The 25,292-nt window shown below is 58.2% G+C and overlaps 1 protein-coding gene across 1 annotated transcript; it reads left to right on the top strand.

Annotated features, from left to right (window-relative positions):
• Positions 1 to 492: 492 nt before the first annotated feature.
• Positions 493 to 24,797, top strand: ANKRD52 (ankyrin repeat domain 52). The gene is made up of 28 exons (XM_075525426.1): positions 493 to 611; positions 3,411 to 3,494; positions 5,951 to 6,029; positions 7,284 to 7,354; positions 9,083 to 9,283; positions 9,428 to 9,515; positions 9,672 to 9,814; positions 9,977 to 10,189; positions 10,306 to 10,384; positions 10,977 to 11,091; positions 11,180 to 11,262; positions 11,349 to 11,466; positions 12,418 to 12,486; positions 12,820 to 12,960; positions 13,156 to 13,233; positions 13,562 to 13,673; positions 14,338 to 14,409; positions 14,867 to 15,068; positions 15,513 to 15,600; positions 15,744 to 15,861; positions 16,108 to 16,327; positions 16,970 to 17,057; positions 17,953 to 18,036; positions 18,235 to 18,380; positions 18,594 to 18,676; positions 19,177 to 19,259; positions 19,505 to 19,596; positions 20,251 to 24,797. Exons 1-28 carry the CDS (start codon positions 585 to 587, stop codon positions 20,493 to 20,495), a joined length of 3,222 nt encoding a protein of 1,073 aa, XP_075381541.1. The 5' UTR covers positions 493 to 584; the 3' UTR covers positions 20,496 to 24,797.
• The last annotated feature ends 495 nt before the right edge of the window (positions 24,798 to 25,292 follow it).

Genomic DNA, 25,292 nt, shown 5'->3' with positions numbered 1-25,292 from the left:
CGTTGGTGCAGTCGACGCCCCGGTACCAGCTATAGCCGCCCAGGGGGGACGGCTCCAGCCGGCCAGAACCCCCCGGACCGGGGCAGGGGCCGCACGGCTCCTGCCAGGCTTCCCTGCGCCGGGGCTTGTCCCCGAGCCGTGGCAGCGCGGTGGGACGCTCGCCCGCCACCCCAGCCTCCCTCCCGCCCGGCGTGGAGGCCGCGGGCCGGATTTTGGCCGGGGGAAGCAGCAGCGTCCACGGGGAAGCTGCTGCTCGGGGTGGCCCGCGGAGCGGGGGGAGTCCCGGGGATCCCCCGGGGCCGGGGGGGGGGGCGGCTCCCGCGGGGGCCCGGCTGCCCTCCCTGAGGACGAGGGGCCCGGAGCCGCCCTCCCGCAGACCCCGCAGGGGGGCCCGGCCCCCCCCCCCCCCCGCGCCTCCGCGGGCCCCGGCGATGGCGGCCGGCGGCGGCGCTGCGGCCCGGCGGCGGCGGCCGCTCCCCGGGCGGTGGGCGGGCCCAGCCGCTCCCCGCCCCGCCAGCCGCCCGAGCGGAGCCGCCGCGGCCGGAGCCCGATGCCGGGAGCTGGGCGCTGAGGGCGGCCCCGAGATGGGGATTCTCAGCATCACGGACCAGGTACCGCCGCCGCGCCCGCCCGCCGCCCCCGCGCCGCGCCCGGCCGCGCCGCCACGCCAGCCCGGGGATGCGCGGCCTAGTGCGCGCCGCCGCCCGCCCGCCACCGGGCCCGGCCCGGCCCGGCCCGGCCCGGCCGCCGCCCCAGGCCGCGGCCCGCGGCCCCCGGCCCGCCGCCGCGCGGGGCCGCCCGGCCCGCTCCCACCTGCCGCTCGGGCCCGCCGGGCCTCCCGCGCCGCCCCGCCGCAGCCCCGGCCCGGCGCCGGGCTCGCCGCCCGCCGCGCTCCGCTCCGCTTTTTCCGCGGCCGCCGGGACCCGGGCACGGCAGCCGGGCCCAGCGGGGACGGGACCCCCGGCCCGGTAAGGGCAGGGCCCCGGGACGGGAACCCCAGCCCAGGGAGCGCGGACCCCGAGGGGGAGTGCTCGCCCCGGGACCCCCCTGCCCGGCGGGGGTGGGACCCCCGGGACGGGACCCGGGGTCGCTGCGCCTCCCGCTGCCGCCCCCGTCGTGTCCCCGCTGGGCTCTGGGGGCACCTCTGGGGTGCAGGGTGTCCCCCTCGGGTTTTGGGGACGCTCCTATGGTGCAGGGTGTCCCCATTGGGTTTTGGGGACAGTCCCGGGGTGCAGGGTGTCCCCAGTGCAGTTTTGGGGACGCTCCTGGGGTGCAGCACATCCCTGTCGGGTTTTGGGGACACTCCTGGGGTGCAGGGTGTCCCCAGCGCAGTTCTGGGGATGCCCATGGGGTGCAGGGTGTCTCCCATGCCAGGTTTCAAGGCAGCCCCCACCCTGGTGCCGCCGGCACGTGGCCCTCACCCCACTCCCGGCCTGCCCGTCACGGGGTCTCGCCTGGGACCCCCCATCCCTGAGCAGCCCCGTTGCCTTCCCCCGGCCGGGAGCTCCTCCTGCCGCACGGACGCTGCCGCTCATGGCCCTGCTTCCTTGGGCTGGATGTCCGTGCCCCATCACCAGAGCAGTGACCCCCGGTGTCGCCTGGGCTCGGACATCCCCTCTTCCCCGCGCGTTTTACATAAACCGCCTTTAGCCACCTCGATTTTGGAGATCGGGGCTCGCTGGCCCCTCGAAACCAAATATTTACGCCTGCCTCTCGTCCCCCGCTCCTGCGGTATCATTAATATAGCGAGTGTTTAAAGCCTGGGAGGGTGGATGAAGGAGGGGAGGGGTGAGGATGAGGGATTGATCTGTGATTTAAATAGAACTTTTTTTTTTTTGGTAACCAAAACATTTAGCTTTCCCTGTGAATGGTGGGTGGGTGTGTCAGACCCAGCACTGCTGCAAACCGCGCGCCACTGAAGACTGCTCAGGGCATAATTATCGTCTGCGATTCTTTCCCCCTTTTTTTTTTTTTAAAAAAACCTTTTTTTTTTTTAATGTCTAACGAGTGATGCTGAGTCTGCTGCATTCCCGGGGAATGACTCACGCGTTCCCTCTGACCCGGGATGTGTTCCCCGTGTTTAACTGCTTTTACTTTGATGGTGGGGTGAGCAGATGAGCGTGAGGTTGGTTGGGCAGTAGGGACGAGAAGGGATTGCCTTGAAAACGAAGCTCTGTTGTTCCTCTGAGAGGTCAAGATAAGTGGGGCTCACCCGTTTTGACCGTTAGATCCAGCCTTAGGCACGCGGGCAGAGCTGGAGGGGGTGTGCCGGGGCTGCCGCGGCTCGCTCGGGCTCGCAGCACCCTGGACTTGCCGTGAGAAAAGCGGCAGAGGCTCTGACGGCCGGAGCAGGGAAGCGTTGGGTTTGGCAGCAATCGTGGGGTGCCAAGAGCTGAACGGACCAAGAGCACTGCAGCCTCTGCCCCAAAGAACCTGCTGCATGAAAATGGCATTTCTAGGCCTGTGAAACAAGAAATGGGGTGCAGGGTTCTCGGGCGATGCCCGAGGGTTGGGCAGCAGCTAACCCACCGACCTGCCCCGCCGCACGAACGGCTCTGGCAGCTCAGGCCGTCGGTTCTGCGGCCCACGGCACCGGCTGGCTCGGAGACCTGGGCTAGGGCTCTGCTCCTGGTTTTTACCGAGGTCTGCTAGGTAACTTCTTTGAGATGTGGGCAGCAGGAAACAGGAGGAGCTCCAGGCTGGGCTTTGCCAGGCTGGGCTTTGCCAGGCTGGGCTTTGCCAGGCTGGGCTTTGCCAGGCTCTTTGCGCCATCGGAGCCGGCATAGCGTCGTAGGTGTTTCTCAAAAGATGGGAGAGCAGCAGTAAGTACACAGCCTTCTGCAGGAGAGCATGAGGCATCACCTAGTTGTGCCTTGGGAAACCTGATTCACTGTCTGCAAAGATCTGTCTCATACCAGGAGACTTCAACCAGCTCGGAGGGAGGATTTTCTGGCTGTGGCTAAAGCTTTGGATAGCGGGAGCTGGACCTGCCTTCCCGTGCTCGGGCGCTGCGCGCGGAGAGCTAAGCCGTGCCATGGGCACGCTGCTGGAGGCTCCGCAGGTGGGCTGCCGGGCCCGTGATCCACGCTGCTCCTTGGATCTGGGAAGCGGGGAGGCTTTTCCAATGATTCCTTGGTCTGTTCACCAACAAACAACCAAGAAAAGTACCTTTGCTGGCTTGAAAATTGGTCCCTGGTGCTGGCTGAGCCACAGATGCGAGTAAGCTGTCGGGTGCTGCCGGTGGGCCCGGCTCTGGCAGCAGCAGGCGCGGGGAGCTTGTTTGTGGAGGGGGTCCTGGCTAAATCAGGGTGTTGTGAGTCTCCGACACGCCGTGACGCTGCCGGTTCTCCTCCCTTTCGCGTCCTCCACGTGGTGCCACCTTCACGACTTGCTTCTCTTTTTCTTTGTAGCCTCCTCTGGTCCAAGCCATCTTCAACCGCGATATAGAGGAGGTGCGGTCATTGCTGAATCAGAAGGAGAACATTAATGTATTGGTGAGTGCTGCCCGGCCGTGCTCGCTTCGCTTCCTTCACCCAGCTCTCTCCCGTTTCCTTCCCCGCAATGTGGCTCTTTAGCAGAGGGGAGGGCAGAGGCTCAGCGGGTGACATGTGGGTGCCATCAAGGGGGGGCTCTTCTTGGCAAGGATGGTCAGAGCTGGGGTTTCTGGATTCTGGATTTCTGGATTCTGCTCCCAGCTCGGCCACCATTTGCTGCTCAGCTTTGTCCCGTTGCCTCGATCTTGCCATCTGTAAAATGGGGCGCGTGGAAGACCAGGACTCCTGCCCCTCCCCAGGAGACGGCAAGAGCCTCCTAAAGCTCTCGGCCATGCACAGCATCGCTGAGAGGCTGTGGGGTGTGTGGGAGGACGTTTCACGGAGGCTCGGCTTTGCTGCCTTGCCAGTTTACCTTTTTCTCCTTTGGGACGGCGACCCAAAATAGTTTGGTGTGAACGCAGCAGGTCTGCTTTGTGATGAGGTCGTTCCCCGGGGCGGAAGGGGGATTTGAGCTGCTCAGCAAAGCCGAGTTCACCTCACAAGTGTTAGGAGGGGTTTCCACTGCACTCGTCTTAAGCCCGATGGCAGAGGGTGGTTTTGACGCTCATTCCAGAGCAGGCGGGGAGGCCGGAAGACGCGGCTGCCGTTCAGACTCGTCCCTCCGGGTCCCGCGAGTGGCCAGGCTGGCTCCTGGGGGAGCAGCCCTTGGTAGCCCCAGTCTGGTGGTGACGAGCATGGTTTGTCCTCACGTGGAGCGTGGAGACCAGGCTCCAGCAAGGGAAGGGGTGAAACCTGCCTGTGAGCGTTCCCGTCTGACTTGTCAGCGTGCCTTCCCTTGATCTGGTTTACGAGCTTCCCACTAACAAATCAGCGGCAGATGTGCAGATAAGGAACGGCAGCCTGCTGCGACGCAGCCTGGCGCGTCGGGCGGCCCTGACTGCACCGGCCCAGGTCCGCCTGACATGGTGGCACAGTTGGACTGGCGCCGGGTCAGCAATCACCGTGCTCTCAGCCCAAAAGCCGGGCTAAGTTGTGAGCTCTAGGCGAGAGCAGCCTGTTCTGGTTCACCGTCTTGCTCTCCTCTGAGCTGTGGGGCTCCGGTCTGTGCCGCTCCCAGCCGTGCTGCAGGCAGCTGCCGGCTTTTTGGCACACTCCGGTTGGTTTCGCTGAGCGCTTGGTCAGGGTGTTCGCCCGGCCCAGCCTGCGGAGCCAGGGCCGGTGCCGGTGCACACCCCATCCTCATGGTGTTAAACCCTGAGGTCAAGGGCGGGCGCTGTGGACGCTGGCCGGTGTCCCGGGAAGGTGAGGGCGGCCCCGCGCTGGTGCCCGTGTGCCAGCAGGACTAACGCTTCGATCGTATCTTAGCTTATTACACAGAGATAGCGCGGGGATTTTTTTCCATGACTGATTCGGTTGGGGACCCGGCAGCTCTTCGTCCTCTTGTCGGGAGAGAGGGCTGAGATTGTTTTGCTGAGCTCTCGCGCAGCTGCTGAAGGAATAAAACCACAATTGTTAACACTTAATTTCCTTTTTGTGTGCAGGTTTAGAAATGTTGTTGCTTGTTCAGTGACCTGCCAGCTGGGTTTCACTTTCACATCCTCCTGCCTGGTTGTGCCAGCACAAGTTGTTACCAAAAAAATGAAACCACCACCATTTTCCGAACAGTTTTTAACCTAATGAAAAGCAATTACGTTGTTTTCCCCCCCAAACACAAAATCTGGGGCTTGAAACGAGTTGTGCTCGTTTGGCTTTCTACTTGTTTGCTTCCTGGCTTTAGTACGTGGCATGTTCACCGGGCAAAGCTTGAACCAAATGCCTGGAGGCAGAGGTTACCCAGGGCCCGGCCCTGAGTAAATAGAAGTGGAAGGTATTTTTTCTTCAGCTAATCCAATCTAAGATCAGAGAGGGGCTTCTGCACCTTCCTGCCCTTCAGCAGCCGGCAGGTCTGAGTCTGCTTTCAGAGCTGTCTGTAATTCTGAGTGTTCTTTATTGTTGGCCGAGAGGATAAAAGTGTGCAGAATGGGACGGCCTGTGCACTGTCAGAGCGCGGCCAGGCTTTCATCTCGGATCGCAGAGTGCTTTGCAGACGTTCATTAAGTCCAGTAGCACCGGAGCCAGGCCGGGTCAGTCTCCGGGGAATCAGTGGGGGGATGAAATGTGTGGCCGGGGCTCTCACGGCCTCCCCGTCTCGTGCTGGGGTTGTGGCCTAGGTACCCTCTGCTCTGGCCACCAGCTACACCCCGGCACCCGTGGAGCTCCGGAAGGGCTGCGTGCTCCCGCAGAGCCGCGGGAGGCTGCTGGGTTTAAGCGGTTTTCTCCCTGTCCCATGTCCCCAGATGCTGCACGCGCTTATGGGGGTGTTGGGGCAGGCTGGAGTGAAGGAGGGATGGTGCTGTGAGAGATCTCCCTGCCCTCAAAGCTCACAGACGGTTTGTGTTTCTTACATCCCTGCTCAGGACCAAGAAAGACGAACGCCGCTGCATGCTGCTGCCTACGTAGGAGATGTTGCAATCCTCGAGCTCCTAATACTGTCAGGTAAGGGCCAAGGCTCAGAGCACTTGGCTCGAGTGCTGGCGCTGCCTTTAAGGCGTCTTTCTGATCTCTGGCCTTTGGGGTGCAGAGCAATAGTTTTTGGTCACCCTCCAAGCAACCGTGTGCTCGAGCTTAAGCCAGTGGGGCTGCAGCCAGGGGAAGATTAGGAAACGTTGCCATAATTCTAAGAGGTTTGTTCAGACAGAGAAGTGTCTTGGAACTGAAATAGCAGAGATGGAAACCAAGCCAGGAGGGGGTTGTGTGCAAGATGTTAGAAGGAGGTACCGGAGGAGGGTGCAGTGGGGATGCACGCCTCGGAGACGCCTTGAACGGCAGGATGCTCAGGGGAGCAGAGATGTACTTGCTTACGGAGAGGGATCAGCTAAAAATCAGGGGATTTTGCTCAGTTTTGGCTTGTGTAACTAGCTGCCCTTCATTTCCCTCCAGACACTCAGCCCTGTGCTTGGGTCCTGTGCCCGTGCGGTGCAGACAGGGGAGTCTCCTCGTCTGCCGTTCACCAGCGCAGCGCCTCGGGGCACCGTGGGCTTCGCAGCTGCTTGCTGGTGATGTGGGGGAACCCCGAGGCTGGCATGATCCTACGTGACCCTGACAAGGAGAGACTTGGGGAAATCCTTTGCTGAGGGCTTGTTAAACAGGATTGGGGATGTTCAGCTCCGTCTGCAGAGCATGGGATGCTCTTACGTGCCCTGTGTTGATTTTTTTATGCCTGTGTGTTGAGTTCTCAGCAGCAAAGAAAGGCAGGGGCTTCAGGTGTAGTGGGACCTGAGTGCCTAGCACAGATCTGGAGCTGGGATGGCAGTAAGCTGTCAACTTTCCTTTCTAATATGGAGATGCAGCTCACAGCAGCCATAGCTCACAACATGAAATGCTCTGGTTTCTTGACTCAAGTGGCCTTGTTTTAAGCTAAGGAGCAGAACTGCTCGCTGGGTCTCTGTTGTGTTTTTTTGGCGCAGTGGGGAAGCTGGCACTCTGGGAGGTGTAGTCTCCTCAGTCTCTGCCTTGCTGTGTCCTTTGCAGTGCACCGGCACGGCCTCCCAAGGGGTGTAGCTCGTTCCTCTTGCGGGTCGCAGAGTCTGTCCTCACCTAAAGCTCAGTGCAAGGTCCTGTCTTGCAGCAGAACTGGCACCCTTGCCCGGCGGGTTCCTCAGAGGTGGCTGCAGACCCGCCCTGGGACTCTGGAGCGGGGGCAGCCGGTCACCTCTCTGTGCTCTGACCCCTTCTTTTGTTCTTCCTCAGGTGCTAATGTTAACGCGAAGGACACTGTTTGGCTCACTCCGTTACACCGTGCTGCGGCTTCTCGTAACGAGGTAGGTTCCCTCCGGCTCTGTCTGCTCCTTGCATGGAGGGCACTGATGGTGGGGGGGACCGTGCTTCTCCTTCTCTTTTCCATCTTGCCTGGTTTTGGCTGAGATAGGTGTTCTCGTTAGAGCGGAGAGGGGACGAACGCATAATTCAGAGGCTGAAAATGAGAGCTGGAAAAAAATCTCCTTGGTTCCCTTCCCTCCATCCTTCAGGAGTTAGCACGTGGGTTTTCCCCACAACATCCTCCTCCCCACCTTTCCCCAGGGCTTTGTCTAATCCAGCTTTACATTTCTTTGCGGGCTGATGGGGCTCTCACCCTTTCTCTGGGAGCTGATTCCAATGGATCTCGTTGGAAAGATTTCCTGATGTTTAGCTTTTGTGGGCTTAACTTCATCCCACTTAACTTTGTCCTGTTTTGAGTTGCTGGAGAGCAAGAAACTCTGTGGTCATGTTGGTTGGAGCCAGGGGATCAGGAGCCCTGACTCTGACATGCAGGGCAGGTTACCACACATCGACTGGTTGCACGAATTCTCTTAATCGGCAGCAGACGCGGGATGAAACACATTAGCATAAACCTCTACTGAAGGCATTTGCTGTGAACGTGTGTGGACGGTTACTGTGGGTCGCTAAAATACAGGAGCTCAGCAAGCCGAGACTGTTTTGCTGTCAGGTCTGAAGGGCTGCTGTTCTGTGAATTTGAGCACGCTCGTTTGCTTCTCTGCCGCAGCTCAGCTGTGCTGGAGAGTCACCTCCCTCGTTCTGTTCTTCCCCAGGGTGCTTGGCACGGGGCTCTGCCAGTGCCCTGCGTGCCCGGCTCCTGAGAGGAGCCTTCCCGAAATGCCGGTGTGCTTCACGGCTGTTCCTGCCTGGAGCCTGCTCTCTAGGATTGCTGGGTTTCTGTATGGCCTGGCCGTTTCATGTGCTTCTCCCAGCCGCCAGTGGTATCGGCTAGCCCTGGGAGAAAAGAGCAGAGCAGTGAGCCGTGGGGCTGGGATTGTTGGAAGCGCTGCCCCGATGCTGCGTGGAAGTGGGGCAGCCTGTAAACCGTAACAAGGAAAATGTGGGGTTGCAGCAAACAGCCTCTACCAGCAAAAGGGGGAAATAATTATCAAATATAGGTCAGTGGGTCACATTTGTCATCCCCCGGGCGCTTCGCACCTTGTGAGTCACGGATGAACACTCACTTACAGTTAAATCACGTGGCTCGGAGGTATTTCTCCTGTGCCGGTACCCCCGTGCAGCCGCGTTTCACAGCTGCTCTCGGGTGGGATGAGCCCGGCTCATTCAGGTCCCACACACTGAACTCCAGCCTGGAAGGTGCTGGAGCAGCCCAGGTGAGGGCTGGAGGATTTGTGTAGGGAAGATTCCTTCTCCCTGCTCATTCTTGAAGTCTCTCTCACGCTGTCTTTGCCTCTCTCACCCTTTCTCTGTGATAACATGCTGAAACGCAGCCATGCGTGGGCTTCAAAATGTCATGGGGGACACGAAAACGAACAAGTCCTTTCCTTTGACAGAGGGGAGAAGCCGTACTTGTGAGCGTGCGGGGCAGTTTCAGCTCAGCCCCGCAAGGGCAGCTCTGGCTCTCGGGGCTGTAGGCTGGTGTGGATCTGGGCAGCCCTGTGTGTGCTGAGAGCATGAGGTGGACCAAGCTGCAGCTTCCCCTGCCTGGCTGGAGGGCTTCTGTGGGCTGCAGCAGGTTGGGTTAGAGCTCTGCTTTCCTCTGCTCCTGCTAGAAAGCACTTCACCTCCTCCTGAAGCACTCGGCAGACGTCAATGCCCGCGACAAGTATTGGCAAACGCCTCTGCACGTCGCCGCTGCCAACCGGGCCACCAAGTGCGTGGAGGCCATCATCCCCCTGCTGAGCACTGTCAACGTCGCGGACCGCACGGGCCGCACGGCGCTGCACCACGCCGTGCACAGCGGCCACCTCGAGGTAGGCGAGGCGGGTTTGGGCGCAGGGGGTCCCGCACGTGTCCCCCTTCCTGGGTCCGGGCTTCGCAGGTGGCGAAGGCACCTCTGCCCGCACAAGCGGGGAGGAATGGCAGCCTTGCCTCTCTCACCGCTTCTCCCCATCTAGATGGTGAACCTGCTGTTGAACAAAGGGGCCAGCCTGAGTACTTGTGACAAGAAGGACCGCCAGCCCATCCACTGGGCAGCTTTCCTAGGTAGGTTTTCCCCAGGGGCAGTGGTCCGTTTTCCTCTCCCACGTTGCTTGCTGCCTATGGATTCACCTTCCAGGGTGGCGGGGCTCCCCAGAGGCCGCTGTGCCCGGGTCTCCATTTTCCGGGGTCCCCTGGCTCTTACCGCTGTCTCCCGGACAGGGCATTTGGAAGTTCTGAAGCTGCTGGTGGCCCGGGGAGCTGATGTGATGTGTAAGGACAAGAAGGGCTACACCCTGCTGCACACTGCGGCAGCCAGCGGCCAGATCGAAGTCGTGCGTCACCTGCTGAGGCTGGGAGTCGAGGTAAGACCCCCGCCACTGCGAGCAGGGTGGGCTTGGGTGCAGGCCAGTCTGGAGACAGGAGTAGGAGAGGGTGCTGGGTGGTGGCAGGAGCCCTGGCTGGTTCTCAGCTGCCTTTTTTTCTTCCTGAATTCCCAAATCCTCTGGCGTTTGTCGCTCCCGCAGATTGATGAACCAAATTCCTTCGGTAACACTGCACTTCACATTGCCTGTTACATGGGCCAAGATGCCGTGGCCAACGAGCTGGTCAATTACGGCGCCAACGTCAATCAGCCTAACGAGAAGGGCTTCACCCCTCTGCACTTTGCTGCCGTCTCCACCAATGGGGCCCTGTGCCTAGAGCTCCTCGTGAACAACGGGGCCGATGTCAACTTTCAGGTCTGGCACTGAGGGGTTGAGCTTGGGGATGAGGGGAGCGGGGACCCGCTGCCCGAGGGAAGAGCTCGGGGAGCGTGGTGAGAAGCCTGATGCGACGTCGCTTCTGCTCTCTGCAGAGTAAGGAAGGGAAGAGCCCTTTGCACATGGCTGCCATTCACGGACGGTTCACGCGTTCGCAGATCCTCATTCAGAATGGTGAGTGGCTTCTTCCTTCGGCCCTGGGTTACCCCAGACTTTTCTTCTGCTTCTCAGCACCTGCCTCCGGGACCTCCCTGCGTGTTTGCTCAGAGGGTTTAAGAGCTCTACAGTTATCACTCACGTTCACTCTGTGCTCTTGGGGCTGTTGCCAATGTGCTGCTCGGGGGTGGCAGGGAGCGTGCGTGCCCTCAAGGGCAGCGAAGTGCAGAGCAGGGGACCGAAATTCCAGCCAGGGCAGAGCTGCTGTGGCCGAAGAGCATTCCCACTGCCACATCCAGCCTGAAAGACAATATTCTTTTAAGAGGGCTGCAGGCTTGGCAGACACCCCAGGGGTTCAGCCAGAGACCTCCGGGGCTGAACGCATCCTGTCCTGGGGCAAGGGGGAGAGATCTAATGTCCCGGGTTTGCAGGATACAAGTGGGCTCTCAGCTCAGAGAGCGGTTTACAGTTCTCCTTCTGCACGATGCTGAACGGACTCGAGTTATTAGCTGTGTCCCTGAAATGGGGACGCGGCTGTCGGAACAGCCTGGGCTGCTGGGAACTAGAACGCAGAGACCCGCTGGCAAAGCGCTTGGCTTTTCCTTTCTAGGCAGTGAGATTGACTGTGCTGACAAATACGGCAATACCCCCCTCCACGTTGCTGCTAGATATGGCCACGAGCTGCTAATTAGTACTTTGATGACGAATGGTGCTGACACTGCAAGGTAAGGAAGGACTCTTCCTCCCTTTCCCTGCCCTGGGCTGGAGGATGCAGGAATGATCCATCCTGACTCGCTTCTCGTCTCCTGGCAGGCGTGGGATCCACGACATGTTCCCTCTGCACTTAGCTGTTCTCTTTGGATTTTCAGACTGTTGTCGTAAGCTACTTTCCTCAGGTGAGTGGCTCGGCCGCCCCTCCTGCGGCGGGGGCAGTCGGGGGACCCTCGAGCTTCCCCCTAACTCCCTGCCCCTCCTGCCCCAGGTCAGTTGTACAGTATCGTCTCCTCGCTGAGCAATGAGCACGTGCTGTCTGCAGGCTTCGATATCAACACGCCTGACAACCTCGGGAGGACTTGCCTCCACGCTGCTGCTTCTGGAGGGTGAGCTGTGCACGGGGCGCTGGTCCTGCGTTGCGTGCAGGAAGGTCACTGCCTGTCCCCAGCCCAAACCGTAACCCTCCTCTCCGCCCGTGAGAGGGCAGCCCAGCGCAGTGCTTCGGTCAGGACTGGGAGTCGGACCCCTGGGTGCTGTTCCAGCTCTGAGAGAGAACGGAGAGAGCTGTGTTTAGAGCAGGAATGAAAATGGAAACCTTTTGGCCCTGTTCTGCCACTGACGCTGTGACTCATCCAGTCGTTCCCCTCCGTGGCTGTTTACCCTTCTTTAAAATGGGGCTAAAATGCTTCCTTGGCTGGGGGTTTGTGAAGGGCTCACAAGCTGATGCCTGAAAAGCAGCAGGGATTTAGCTGGCTGTGTAAATGCCTCATATTGTTTGCCAGGGAGTTTGATTTCGCGCGGTGCATTGAGAGCGAACGTGGCTGCAGCAATATGGCAGAGGTGTAGAGTCCCGTCGAGGAACTTGTTTCTGTTATGTCTGTACGATGCTTGAGAGCCAGTCACGGAGCCGTCCTTCGGCATCGCAGCACTGTTACCCTGCCTGAGCGGTGGGAACAGTGCAGTGACGCAGAAGCCAGAAATCCTAGACCTTTTCTGTAGCATAAAATCAAGTGCATCAGCTGCACTGATGCCATGGCTAATGTCTTTCTATAATTGCCTGGTTGTTTGAGAGCTCCACGCAGTGCAGGATAGCGCTGGTAAGGCAGGAAGCATGAAGGGTTATTTCACTGGAGAGCAGGGAAGAGCTTTGTGTACGCAGCATCCAGCCATGGCTGCGGCTCTTATGCTGCCCAAAGATGAGAAACTGAATTGAGCTTTGGCACGTCCAGGCTGTGCGGGTGAGAAGCGTAGCTGTCTTGTCTGCAACTAGGAGGAGTTTGCGTTCTTGCTGTGGTCCCTTCTGATCTGTGTCTAACTCATCTCCCTACCTCCTGTAGGAACGTTGAATGTCTTAATTTGCTGTTGAGCAGCGGTGCTGACTTGAGGAGGAGAGATAAATTTGGAAGGTAAGTGTGCTGTGGGCCTTGCAAGGGAGCAAGGGTGATTCCTCCAGCCCTAAAACAGCTGTAGCGCACTGAGCCTGGGTTTGGGTTGGGACGTTCCTAAGACCTTTGCTGCATTTGGTGTCTAAAGCTGCTTCCTTCACCCCCTCTCACCCCAAGAGGTCCAGCTCTGGCTCTTCAGAAGGAGCTGCTGACCCAAACCCTTGAGCCAGAGCAGGGTGCAGCTCAGCAGCAGCGGGGTGGCTGGCTCCCTGGGTCCTGCCTCGCTTCCAGGCGAGTTTCTCCATCTGTGACAGGCAGTGCTGCTAAGCCCCCTTCTCCTTTCCGCCTTCCCAGGACTCCACTGCACTACGCAGCTGCCAACGGCAGCTATCAGTGTACGGTGACACTGGTCACAGCAGGAGCCAGTATTAACGAGGCTGACTGTAAAGGCTGTACCCCCTTACACTATGCTGCTGCTTCGGACACGTACAGGAGGTGAGTGTCTCGCGGGCGCGCGCTCCTCGCTGCTGGGGCTGGAGGCGACGGCGCGCTGCTGGGCGGTGATGCTCTGCTGTTCCCTGGCCGCCTCCCTGCAGCTGGCGCTCGGTGGTTTGTGAAGAGGGGAGTGCTTTGAGGAGCGTGGGTAGGAGGGGGTAATCAGCAAACTGATGCAGGTCTCTGACCTTTCAGAGCAGAGACTCATTCAGGAAACAGCCATGACACTGATGAGGAGCCACTGAAGGAGTCCAGGCTGAAGGAGGCATTCTTGTGAGTCCACACCGCAGCCCCATCTGGCAGTTGTTTGTTGTTTACCCCTTCCCCGGACCCCTGCATGCAGTCGCTAGAAATACCTTGCTTCTGCTTACGCTGAAGTGAGCGGTGATGCCTTGGAGGAAACATCTGCCGATTTGATTCTCGAGGCAAACCTGGCCATCGCTTCCTGGTCCTCTCTTCCAGCGGGCTTTGCGTGCGCTCCGTGTCTTGAGGGGATTAGTACAGCATCTGCTATGGGCGCAAAGCAGGGAGGGTCCCTGCAAAGCTCTGCCTCTCCAATCTCCCCTTTTTCTTCATCTCCCCTTTCTCTTGCTCATTGCAGTTGTTTAGAGTTCTTGCTGGATAATGGTGCTGACCCATCCCTCCGGGACAAGCAGGGATATACCGCTGTCCACTATGCAGCTGCGTACGGCAACAGGCAGAACCTCGAACTGGTGAGTGAGCCAGAGAAAACCCTCTGTGCTGCCAGAGAGGCGGGGAAGGAACGTGTCCAGCGCTATGGTGTGCAGGTGTGGCTAAAGGACTGTGTGTGTTGTAGGCACTACGGTGTCAGGGTTTGCCCAGGAGGAAGGGAGATGGGTTTGATTAAAAAGCATGGGGACTCCTGGGGAGCTGTCGTGCTGGGAATACCACGGAGGAAAGACCTGGGCCCGAGTGAGATGCCTGAGGGAAAGGAGCTTTGTTACCCAGCACAGGGTGACGTGTGGATGACATAGGGCTTAAATCCCTGGCCATAGAGCAAGGTTGGGCTTTTAAAAGAAAGCCTGGAGACCTGTGCCAAGGAAGAGCTCTTGCAGTACAGAAAATGCCTTGTAACTGTCTGAAGCGCCTGCATTCTTACAGGGTAAGCTTGCAGCCGTGTGGGTATAGGAAATCATGTGAGTAGCAGGGAGGCTTCTGGATAGCAGGGACTTGGTGTGACTGTCTATGCAGGGCCCAAAGCCAGGTTAAGGAAGGTCCCTTCCTGAAATTCAGATCATTCTGAAGCAGATGAGCAGGTTGTCTAACCCCTCTGCAGCCTGCTGGTGGGGACAGGGTGTCTGTCGAAGCCTCCGTGAGTCCAGGATCCGTTATGGTTTTGTGTTGTTGCTGTTGCAGCTCCTGGAAATGTCTTTTAACTGCCTGGAGGATGTGGAAAGCACCATTCCAGTCAGCCCTTTGCACTTAGCTGTAAGTACGGCTGGCCCAGCCCCAGGGTTGCGGAGCGCACTTGGCTCCGTGCGGGTTCACGCTGAGTCCTGGGGAGGTGCCCGCTCCTGGGCAGCGCGGGCTGGGTCCCCGCAGCTGTCGGTGCTGAGCGGGGCAAAAGAGGAAAGGTGCTGGCGGCTGGGGAGCGGCTTTCCCCATGGGCCATCGGTCAAAGTCCCTTTGATTTGTATGTTAAACTCCTTGCCCTCTCCAGGGCTTTCTGGTTGCTGCTGTTTGGAGCCACCTCCCTTGTCTGAGTGTGGGCAGGGGCAGGAGTGGGCGAGGGCTTTGCGTGGGACCGGGGTGCAAACGAGAGGCGATGGCCGGGCAGGAGCTCATCAGGCTGGAGGGACCCAGGGAGCAGGAATTGTCCTGGGGGCAGAACTTCTGGGTGCAGCCTTTCCAGGCACCGCTTTAATGTGGTTTGCTTTGTCCTCAGGCCTATAATGGTCACTGTGAAGCCCTAAAGACACTTGCCGAAACCCTCGTGAACCTCGACGTGCGGGACCACAAGGGGCGGACGGCGCTGTACCTCGCCACGGAGAGAGGCTCCACGGAGTGTGTGGAGGTGCTCACCAGCCACGGTGCGTCCGCTCTGGTGAAGGAGAGGAAGAGGAAGTGGACCCCTCTCCACGCTGCAGGTAACGGAGGGCAGACGGGGCTGGGGGTGGCGAGGGAGCGTGTCCGGAGCCCTTCCAGCCATCGGTGCCACCGCTGCCAAGGATGCCCGTTCACCCGGCTGCTCTTCAGGGAGCGGGAAGGGGCAGTGGTTTAAGATAACGCTTAGGGGCAGGATGGGGCCAGTGCAGCCTGCTGTGATGTGCCAGCAGAAGCTGAGAGTCCAAGTGGCTCAGCAGCGGGTGGGAGAGAAGACACCAGCAGCTTCTGCTCACACGTGTCTTCAGCTCAGCCTGTGCACGTGCTAATCAGTCCTGCAGCCTAGCAACCACAGAACGAATTTGCTCAGCCACGTGTGCCTGGCTGCTGGGCACGAGCCCCTTCCTTTGGTTTGCGGCGGTGGCTGGAAGGAGGGGACCCATCTGTACGTGTGCGTGACTGCTCCTTTCCTCGTGCGTTGTCTCCAGCTGCCAACGGGAACACCGATTCCCTGCACCTCCTGATAGACAGCGGGGAGCGGGCAGACATCACCGACGTCATGGACATCCACGGCCAGTGAGTTTGCATGTTTCTCTTGGGATCTGCGTGGCGCAGGGTCGGGCCTCTTGCAGGGTGGCTGGGACAGGGGAGAGAGGGCAATGCTTGAGCCCAGCTGATTTCCAAGCCCACTCTCCTCCCTGCTGCCTCTCCCCCTGCAGAACCCCACTGATGCTGGCGATCATGAATGGCCACGTCGACTGTGTCCACCTCCTGCTGGAGAAGGGATCCACAGCCGATGCGGCGGACAAGAGGGGAAGGACCGCGCTGCACCGAGGGGTGAGTGCCTCCCTGGGACCGGGGCGGGCCCCGAGCCCTGCAGCTTCTGCTCGTCCTCCTGAGCGGAGGCTGCCTGGAGAACAAGCAGGTGGTTTCTTTTCTTGCAAGAGTCCTCAGTGAAAGAGCCCATTTTCCCTTCCTGAGATGCAGCATTTGAGGAGGCGGCTGTGGAAGAAGCGGGTAGTTCTGTTGTTAAATGATTGAAGCGTGAGGTCTGACCCTCCTGGTCCTCTTTCCTGGCCACAGGCTGTGACGGGCTGTGAGGACTGCCTGGCTGCCCTGCTGGACCACGATGCCTTCGTTCTGTGTCGGGATTTCAAAGGCCGGACCCCGATCCACTTTGCGTCGGCGTGCGGGCACTTAGAAATCCTGAGGACCCTGCTGCAGGCAGCCCTCTCTACTGACCCTCTGGACTCTGTGGTGGACTACAGTGGTTACTCACCGATGCACTGGGCTTCATACAGTGGTAAGGACCTGGGCTGGGCCCCTGCTCACCTCTGCTCTGCTCTGGCTATTGATGGGGAGGAGGGAGCCAGGGAGAGCCAGGTTATCCCTCTGTCCCCCGCTGCTCTGGGAGCCGTCAGCCCAGCAGTGAGTTCAGCCTGGTGGAAAGGACGGCACAAATCTGGGAGGGAGGCAGGGAGTTTTTCTCCCCCTGCCAAGCTCCTTAAAAAAGGAATGAAATGTGAAAACAGCTATTACAGAACAGCTGAGGCTGCTTCCTCCAGGACTGCTGGATTTATAGGATTACTTGGCCGTCACCCTGGCTGCAGGGAGTGGTGGGACTGATACGGCAACAGGAAGGGATGTCTCAGCGTTTCAAAGGGAAGCTAGCAATGTGGCTGTGAAGTCCTTCAGGAGACAGTGTGGAATTAGAAACCTCCTGAAGTGCAGCAGCTTTGCTGCCAGGAAGGAAACAAAACCGCTGCCTCTGTGCCGGGGACCGGGTTTGTTTGGGCACTTTGGTGCCGCTGGTCCTGTGCAGCCTCTGGGCCCTCCGGCTCTTTGGACGTGGGGAGAGCCAGAGGGGCCTTCAAGTCCCTTCTTGCTCTGCTACGGTTGGGGAACCACAGGCTGGGTACTGATGTATTTCCCTCTCTCCTCACAGGGCATGAAGATTGTCTTGAATTGTTACTTGAACACAATCCGTTTGCGTACCTAGAAGGAAACCCCTTTACTCCATTGCACTGTGCAGTGTAAGTGGCACCTGGGACCTGCCCTGGGTTCCTCCCAGCCAGGTGATGTGGGAGAGGGGATACGTGGTCTGAGTGGAGGAGCTCCAAACCCTGCCCTTCTTGCCAAGGTCTCTGTCCTGGGCGGCAGCAGCTCCCCAGGGTGGGTGTCCTGGGTGTCCACCTGCTCATCCCCGCTCCCTCGTGGCAGGGAGGCGGTTGCTGGACTGCTGGAGGTCCTCAGGGAGCTGTAAAGCAGCTGCCTCGTTGGCTGTGCGCAGCACAGCCAGGGCTGTCATGTACCAGGCTCCCACGCCAGCAGGCTTTCAGCTCGATGGAGCTAATGGAGCTGCCAAGGGCTTGTGGTTCAGCCCTTGCCCACCCTCTTGGATGGCTCATCTCTGCTCTTTGGTCACGGAGCATCTCGGGAAATCTCCAGGCTTCCCATGAGGCTCTGGAGATGGGCTTTGGTGGGAGAAGGGCTCCACGTTGTCCCAAGCCTTCTTCCTCAGAGGTGTCTGGGGCAGTTTGAGCATGATCCCTGGGGTCCCACTGCGTGCAGAGAGGGGTTTGGGGCTGACAGCGATTCCTTGGCTCTGCAGCCGGCAGAGGAAGGGGTGTGCTGTCCTGGGCAGCTGTGGAGGGATGAGGAAGGTGGAGGCATTGCCACGTGCTGCCTGGGGTGGGCCTGGTGCGTCCTTGGGACCCGTAGCAGCAAAGGATGGGCAAGGCTGTTGTCTGGCATGGTACCGTGTTTCCTTCAGTAATACCAAGAAGGGTAAAGGGGTGTTTTACCCTAAACAGCTCCAGACCGGCTGCTGTTTGCATCCGAGCCCCGGGAACGTGCTGCTCACTCCCACTGCAGACATGCTAACGCTGCTTAGTCTTGTTCTAACTTTCCTTCTCGTCCCCACTGCAGAATTAACAACCAGGACGGCACTGCTGAAATGCTGGTGGAAGCATTAGGTGCCAAGATTGTTAATAGCAGAGATGCCAAAGGAAGGTGAGCGCAGATTCGTCCCTCTCTTGTCACCCGCTCCCTGGTGCTGCTGGGTGGTGGCTGTGACTCCCGCAGTGATTTCCACGTGACTGCCCGTGGCACAGAGGGACTCTGACGTCCCCAGACGTGTCTGTAGGCCTGGGCAGTCTTGCTGGGGTGGGTGCTGTGCCCGCCTCTTTACCCACTCTCTTGTCTTCCCAGGACACCCCTTCACGCTGCTGCCTTTGCAGACAACATCCATGGTTTACAGCTGCTCCTGCGCCACCAAGCCGAGGTGGACATGACTGACAAGCTGGGGAGGACTCCCCTCATGATGGCTTCTGAGAACGGGCACACCGCAGCCGTCGGTACGTGGCTGGCAGCCGCTGTTCCCAGTACGGGGTGCGAGCCTCCCTGTGCCTCCTCCGTAACCGGGTCCCGTGGGAGTCGGGCTGTCCCTCTCCTCGTAGGCGCGCTGGGACAGCTGCCCCACTCCTGCCCCCTCAGCACATGGCCGCTGCCCCACATTGCCGGGCTCTGTGCTGCTGCTTCTCAACAGCAGCTGTCCCTCCTCGTTTCAGAGTTCCTGCTGTACCAAGCAAAAGCAAATATAACTGTGCTGGATGTCAACAAGAACACAGCTCTTCACCTGGCCTGCAGCAAGGTAGGGAGATGGCCGCTCACAGCCGTGATTGCAGTCACCATCACCTTCAGCCTTGCCACCTTAATGAGAGGGGTTGTCCGCCTACTCCTGCCCCACCAGAGCAGAGGCGAGGGCCCTGGGCTTGCTCTGCCTGTCTGCTTACCTGTCTTGACCTGTACAGACGCTCCCGATTCAGTTTTGAGCAGCCTAGGTTGTAGCACGGACCCGTCTGTATTTTTCCTGGGGATCCCCTCTCTGAGCTCGGTGTGCTTCCTGGGGCGTGGTGGGAGCGGGAGGCTTGTGATCGCTGTGTCCACGCAAAGAAGGAGATGCTGGGGAGGAGACGGAGGGCACAGCAGCTTGTCTTCTCAGGCCCTGCCAAAGTGGTGAACTGTTGTGGAAGGTTGGCTTTAGGGAACGTTTCCGTATCCTGGAGAACCACGTCCCACTCAGCACCGGGTCCCCTCCACTGCCCCTGCCTTCCTGCTCGTGCGCTATAAACAGTCTGGTCTCCTTTCCAGGGCCATGAAAAGTGTGCCTTGTTGATCCTGGGGGAAACCCAAGACCTTGGCCTTATCAATGCAAGTAACAGTGCTCTGCAAATGTGAGTATTTGGACAGCTGGCACCAGCGGGGAAAAACAGGGCTTTGCTGGGTGGGGGCGATGCATTGGCAGAGGGCGGTGGTAGGAGCTCTGCTCCCGCTCGGTGCGCGCAGTGAGCGTGCGAGCTCGGGAGCGGTCCAGTGTCTGCCCTCAAAGCTGCTCGCAGGGGCCCCGTGTTGTAGCCCAAGGTGTAAAAGGCGGGTGGTTCTGCTGCCGGGTTAACGCCGCCTTTCCCTCTCCCCCCAGGCCGCTCCACATCGCAGCTCGGAACGGGCTGGCCTCTGTCGTCCAGGCCCTGCTCAGCAGAGGTGCCACTGTGCTGGCTGTGGATGAAGAAGGTGCGTGGGTTCCGGGTGGGTTCAGCGTGACGTCCCTGGGGGATGGGGGCTGCCTGGGGAAGCGCTCAGCCGGGATCGGAAGGATTTCCGCATCCTTTCCGCAGCTGAGCAGCACCTTCTCAGCTCATGGCATCGCAGGAACAGCTTGCGGATGAGGACGTTGGCACCCTGCGATCCCCTGTAAAAGCATTTCCAGGTCCCACAGGTGTTTGAAATACGCCTTTTGCCCCCCATGCGTCTTCTGGTGGCTGTCTGGCTCTCCTGCCGGGCACAAAACCAGCCCAGCCTGAGCCAGCAATAAGCTGTTGACTCACTTGCAAGTTGGCAGAAACTGGTGGTTGTGGCCAGAAGCTTTTTCTCCCAGCAGAGTTCTTGCTCTGCTGGAATACCTTTAAGTTGTGAAAAATATCATTGCGTCTGCTGTGCTGCCAGGGCTTCTGAGGTTTTTTATTCGTCTCCTGCTGATCCTGGCACACTTCAAAGCGGTTGCTGCAATTGCAGGGATTGCCGGTGCCCAGAAGCAGGGTCTTTTGAGATAAAGACAAATAGATGTCCTGGCCCCTCAATGCGCTGGTGAAAAAACTGCCCCCATCAAAGCGTTCCCCGGGGAAGGCGCCCGTCCGGGGCGGTTCTTCACCTCCGGCTTTGTTCTAGGTCATACCCCAGCCTTGGCATGCGCCCCCAACAAGGACGTTGCCGACTGCCTGGCACTTATCCTCTCCACCATGAAGCCTTTCCCACCTAAAGACGCCATCAGCTCTTTCAGCTTCAACCTCCTCAAGAACTGCGGCATTGCAGCCAAAACCGCCGCCTGCGGGGCCCTACCCAACGGCAGCACCTGCCCCTACAGCAAGGACCGGCACAATGCCATCGGCTTGGACGGCTGTTACTCGGAGTAGCTTAAACTATGGGTGACCTAATATCTTATTATATTTATTTAGAAATTCTATAAATATAGGGCACTTTAAAGGAGAACAAGACTGGGCAGGCCTTCTAGCATGGCCGGATAGGCCAAGAGTTCAGAGCTTCCTCTTCTCGCTGGGTTGCCAGCGCGGTGCCAAAGCTGTTAATTGGTTTAACGAGCAGCTGGCAGTGCCGCTCCCGTCCCCTGCCCCTTCTCGGTCCTCTCCCCGTCAGCGCGTGCTCGCACCCCTCTGACGGCAGGGCAGGCGATGGATGCTGCGGGCTTAGGGCTTCGCCCGGCCGGGACGAGGCAGGTGCCACCATCCGCTGGCCCGCAGATGGGAAGGGGGTTTGTCCCCCAGCTTTTGGGGTGGGTTGAAATCAGTTCGGCGTTTCCCAGCGCCCCGTGCCAGCCTCCCGCCCTGCCTCGCCTCCGGGACGGCCCCGGGGCTGCCCCGAGCCCTCGCTCCGCCGGCCGGGACGGGGAAGCCTGAACTCTTGGTGGGATGGGGGGTGGGAGTCCTCGGGAATGGGCTGGTCTCGCAAGCGCTGGGGTGGGTGTTAGCTCCTGGCCAAGTGCCACTGTAACTGCTCCTCTCTCGCAATCACTTTTTCTCTCACGCTCATCCTTCGATTCCAATACAAACACTTGAATCAAGATCTACTGTACCTGCGACACTAAAATATCCTTTTGGCAGCTGTCATTTATATGCAAAAACGGGTGCTGCTGCCCAACCCCGCGGTGGGCTGGCTGCGGATGCGCTGCTGGAGCCTCCCTCCCCACACCAGGCACTTTAGGGATTCTGTTGGTTGGTTGTTTTTTTTTCTTGGCAAAGTGTCGGATCCTAAGAAACGATTCTTTCTTGAATTTTCGTTCTCTGTTTTGCGTGGCCGTTTCCATGCAAGAGTCAGTGTTGCTTTTTTTTTTTTTAAAAAAAGAAAAAAGTTATTTATAAAGAAACGAGCATTTACCTTTAAAAAAACAACAAAAACCATAAAAAAATTCTGAAAATTTTAGCCTTTTAATAAGGAAAAAAATGCACTTCAAAGTCCTTATTCACAACCCTAAGTAAGTCTGTGTTTATTTTTCTAATGCAGCATCTTGGCAGGTTTATTAGCGTGCGTGTATGTGGGATCATTGTTTTTTGTTTTGGGTTTTCTGTTTTTAATTTTAGAAATCATATTTATAATGCAGGTTTGAATCATTCGAGAATGTTGCACTGTTTTTTTTCCGTTGTGGGGGGTTTTTTTTCCCTTCTGAATTACTGTAACCGTATCATGTGCAAAAAACAATACTCTTTCTCCATATCACGAGTCTGTTCAAAGCCAAAGACTGGGATGCAGAGAACGAGAACGGGCTGACAGGGCAACAAGCATTTCGGGAACCATCGTCTCCCCCGACCTCCTTTCCCTCCGCAGCCTTGCCGACAGCGGGGAGCGTGGGGCTGGGGCCGAGGCTCCCGCCCGCGGCCACCCCGGGGGGGTCCCGGTGTGATCCCTCCAGGATGGGAGCGGGGAGAAAAGGATCCCTCTCTCCCACCGAGTCCTCGGTGGCCGCTCGCCTCCTCTTTGCCGGCAAGACTGCGACGGGACCGCGTGAGCCTTGCGCTGCGGCTCTTCTGCCCAGCGTTTCAGAGAGAAAAAGCATTTCTGTAACCAAAATAAGGTATTACGTCTTTTTTCTTCTTTTTTTTTAAATAGTTTCTAAATGAAGGTGGCTCCTGTTAGGGTGGCCTTTGTCGGGTTTAGGTTGTGACGCGGAGCAGGCGTTGGAGCCGGCCGTTCCCGGGGGAGGCTCCCGGCGGGCGAGGGTGCTGCTGGCAGCCCGCGGGGAGGGTCCCCTCGCACTGTTTCTTTCTTTTACCAAAGCCAAACTCTTAGAACCAAATATGAAGTTTCAGTCTTGGCCTTTGGGTGATAAGCACATTTTCTTCACGTTTCACATAGGAGTTTCTCCCGGAGGGAAGCGGGGTCGGGGACCTCCCGTTGCTTTTGCTCGGCACCAGCTCGCCGTCAGAGCTCGGTCTCCCCGTCCCGTTACCAACCCGCACTTTGTTCAGCAAAGCACTCGAGAAATTTGCCCTCGGCGATATCTCGGAGCAGGAGAGGTGGTCAGCCTGGTCCCCGGAGGGCTCCGGTCCCTTGGTGGTGGGGGCCGGGCGCTTCTGACGGGGAGGGCTCCTCTGGCTGCTCCGGAGGGATCTTCCCTTTCGGACCGCGAGCCCCCTCCGCCCCGCTTTCGGCGAGGCGGTGGCAGCATCTCGCTGGGCCGGCGGGTCCCCTCCTTTGGTGCCGGCGTAGGATCGTGTCCCCGGCCGATCGCGTCTCCTCCTCCCCGCTCCCCCCCAACCCTCTAGCTTGAAAGAAAGTGTTAACCTTTCTGCACCGAATACCTCAGTTCGGAACCAGAATAAACTCACAAAACTTGAATAAAAAGATCCTTTTTGAAGATCCTTTTCAGTATTCTACAGAGGAGAACTGGAAAAAGAGACTTGTTTACATTGCTGTCGAGTCCGCACTTGCCTCTTGCAGCTCTTTCCCTTTCTGGGAGGAATTTAGGCATCGCTTTATCTCTTCTTCTCGCTGCTGGCCCTCGCCCTCCCCGCGGGGCAGGAAAATGGGTCCAAAGTCCTGAGCTGTCGTCTTCAAGGGCTAAAGTACTTTTTCAGGCACACGGAGGGGCCGAGCCACCCCTAGCCTTGGCTCCGGTCCCCGGCGCGGGCAGCGATTCCCCGGGACGGGGATGGGTTCAGAGCGGGGCAGACCCTGGGGCCGTGATGGCTCCGTCCTCTTGAGCGATGCTCCAGCTCTCCCGGAGTCAGCTGGGGAAAGCTCGGAGGCACCAGCAGAGCCGGGCCGTCCCGCGCCCGCCACGGGAGGGACGCGGCCGTGCCTCTCGTGCCCCGGTCCTCGATGCCGTGTGGCTTTAGCGTCGCTGGCGGGGGACGGGACTCCAGCACCGTTTCACTTGAACGTGGCTTTTTCCTGTAGCCAGGGTGAGAGCGTTCCTTAGAGCACACGGAGAATGCTGCTTTTCCTTCACCCCCCCTTACTTTTTGGAGTATTATCGTGGTTTTCAGTTTCTTTGTTTAGAGAAGAAAACTGGTCTCTCTTTTGGCCTTGTTTCTGTGCTACGACGTGTTACCTTCCACTCAACATGATGACTAAAACTATGATGAGACAATCAATGTGATCTCTGTAAGGGCTTCTCCATTTCTTCTCTGCAGCACCATGCTTTATATATGTGCGTTCTTTGCTCTTAGCGAGGATCTTTTTCTCCCCTCCCCTTGTGTCTTATTAAAAATAATAATAATAATAATAATGATGGAGGGAAACGAGGTTTCAGCAGCGCATCCATGGTCTGGGAGCACATGGGAGGAAACACGGGGTGGGGTGGGAAGAGGGACGTGCGGCCAGTTTCCTTGCGGGTACCAGTCTTGTTCTCCTTTAACGCTGTATTGTATACATTTGACAGCACAGCTTGACAATTTAAGTAATAATCAAAGTGTTTGGTAATAATGCATTATTTTGCTAAACGAGATTTGTGATGGTTTCCCTAGTGCATTGTAAAGAGGGATGGAGGGAAACTTCCGCTGCCCTGCCTGCTCCCTCTCCAGCCCCTCGTGGGGCGGCGGACGGGGGCCCCCCCAAATCTTCCTTCCCGTGGACCTTTATGCCAAAGTTGGACCATTCCCGCTTAGCGTTCTGTCCGGCGCCCGGCATCCGTTTGGTGTAGCTCTCGCCAAGCAGCGACTTTTTCGGCTTCCCCCCTCGATGCTACTTAAATCTCTCGGTTTTGAATACGCAGGCACCGGATCGCCCGTCCCCTCCGCTGCCCCGACCTCCGAAAAAAGGAAGTTTCTCTCCGCCCCTTGGTCCAAAGCACTTGCTTCAAGTAATAAGCACTTTTGTTAAAGCATGAGTCTGGATTCCCTTTAGCATCCCACGGGATAGAGAGCAGCAAGAGCGGAAGGGATAAGAGAGTGTCTTTGGTTTTATTTTTTCATTTTTAATTTAAAAAAAAAAAAAGTTTGTTTCTAGGGAATGAATGAACAAAGGGAAGTTGTGTTTTGAGAGGAAAAAAAAAAAAAAAAACAGCACAAATACATTTCAACTCAAAAGGTGTATTTGCACTGCCATTGCTAGAGAAAGGGGCTGCCAGCCCTGCGGCCCCGCTGAGCCATATAAACTGCTGACAAACACTGAATGTAACGTCCTCGCAGAGGGCAGCCCAGGGAGGCTGGGATTGGCTTTATTCTCGACGGGCACTTCAATGAAATTCAAAAATAACCTAACGAGGATGAGAATCTGGTTGGTGTTTCTTTGTTGTTGCTGTTCCCGAGCTGCAGGCAATTTGAAACTTTTTTTTTTTTTCCTTTAGGAAAATTTCCCCCCCTCCACCACCCCCGCCCCGTCCCCTCTCCCCTCCGCCCCAGCCCTGCCCCGGACGGAGCGAGGAGCTCCCTCGACCAAAAACGAGATGCAGATGAGTAGTCCCCGGCCCCGCTGACCACGTCGCGGGGCTGGAATCCGGCAGATATAAAAGTAGCGCTAAAAACAAAGCAAAAAGTCCCAAAAAATGGAACAAGTTGTTTTTCTGTTTGTTTGTTTTGAACACGCTGAGTGTGGTGGTGGTTCTGTAGGTACCGCGGCCCGGCCGGGGTCCCCCGGCCGCGGGGTGAGGTGTCAGCGAGAAACGAGTGAAAAACCAAAACAAAGAACAAATTGCAAAGACCCGAGAAACAATCTTTTTCTTTGATTTTATTCTGTTGTTTGGTGGGGCGGGGGACGGG

The sequence above is a fragment of the Mycteria americana genome, chromosome 26 (assembly GCF_035582795.1).
Source record: "Mycteria americana isolate JAX WOST 10 ecotype Jacksonville Zoo and Gardens chromosome 26, USCA_MyAme_1.0, whole genome shotgun sequence".
NCBI lineage: Eukaryota > Metazoa > Chordata > Aves > Ciconiiformes > Ciconiidae > Mycteria > Mycteria americana.
The sequence above is the reverse complement of the archived record's forward strand: the minus strand, read 5'-3'. Positions and strand labels throughout refer to the sequence as shown.

Excerpts from the sequence above, each read along its gene's own strand:
- ANKRD52 (XM_075525426.1), top strand. The coding sequence starts at position 585 with ATGGGGATTCTCAGCATCACGGACCAG. Across the intron at positions 612-3,410 it reads TTCTCAGCATCACGGACCAG|CCTCCTCTGGTCCAAGCCAT; the intron begins GTACCGCCGCCG and ends TTTTCTTTGTAG. Across the intron at positions 15,069-15,512 it reads GACCCCTCTCCACGCTGCAG|CTGCCAACGGGAACACCGAT; the intron begins GTAACGGAGGGC and ends CGTTGTCTCCAG.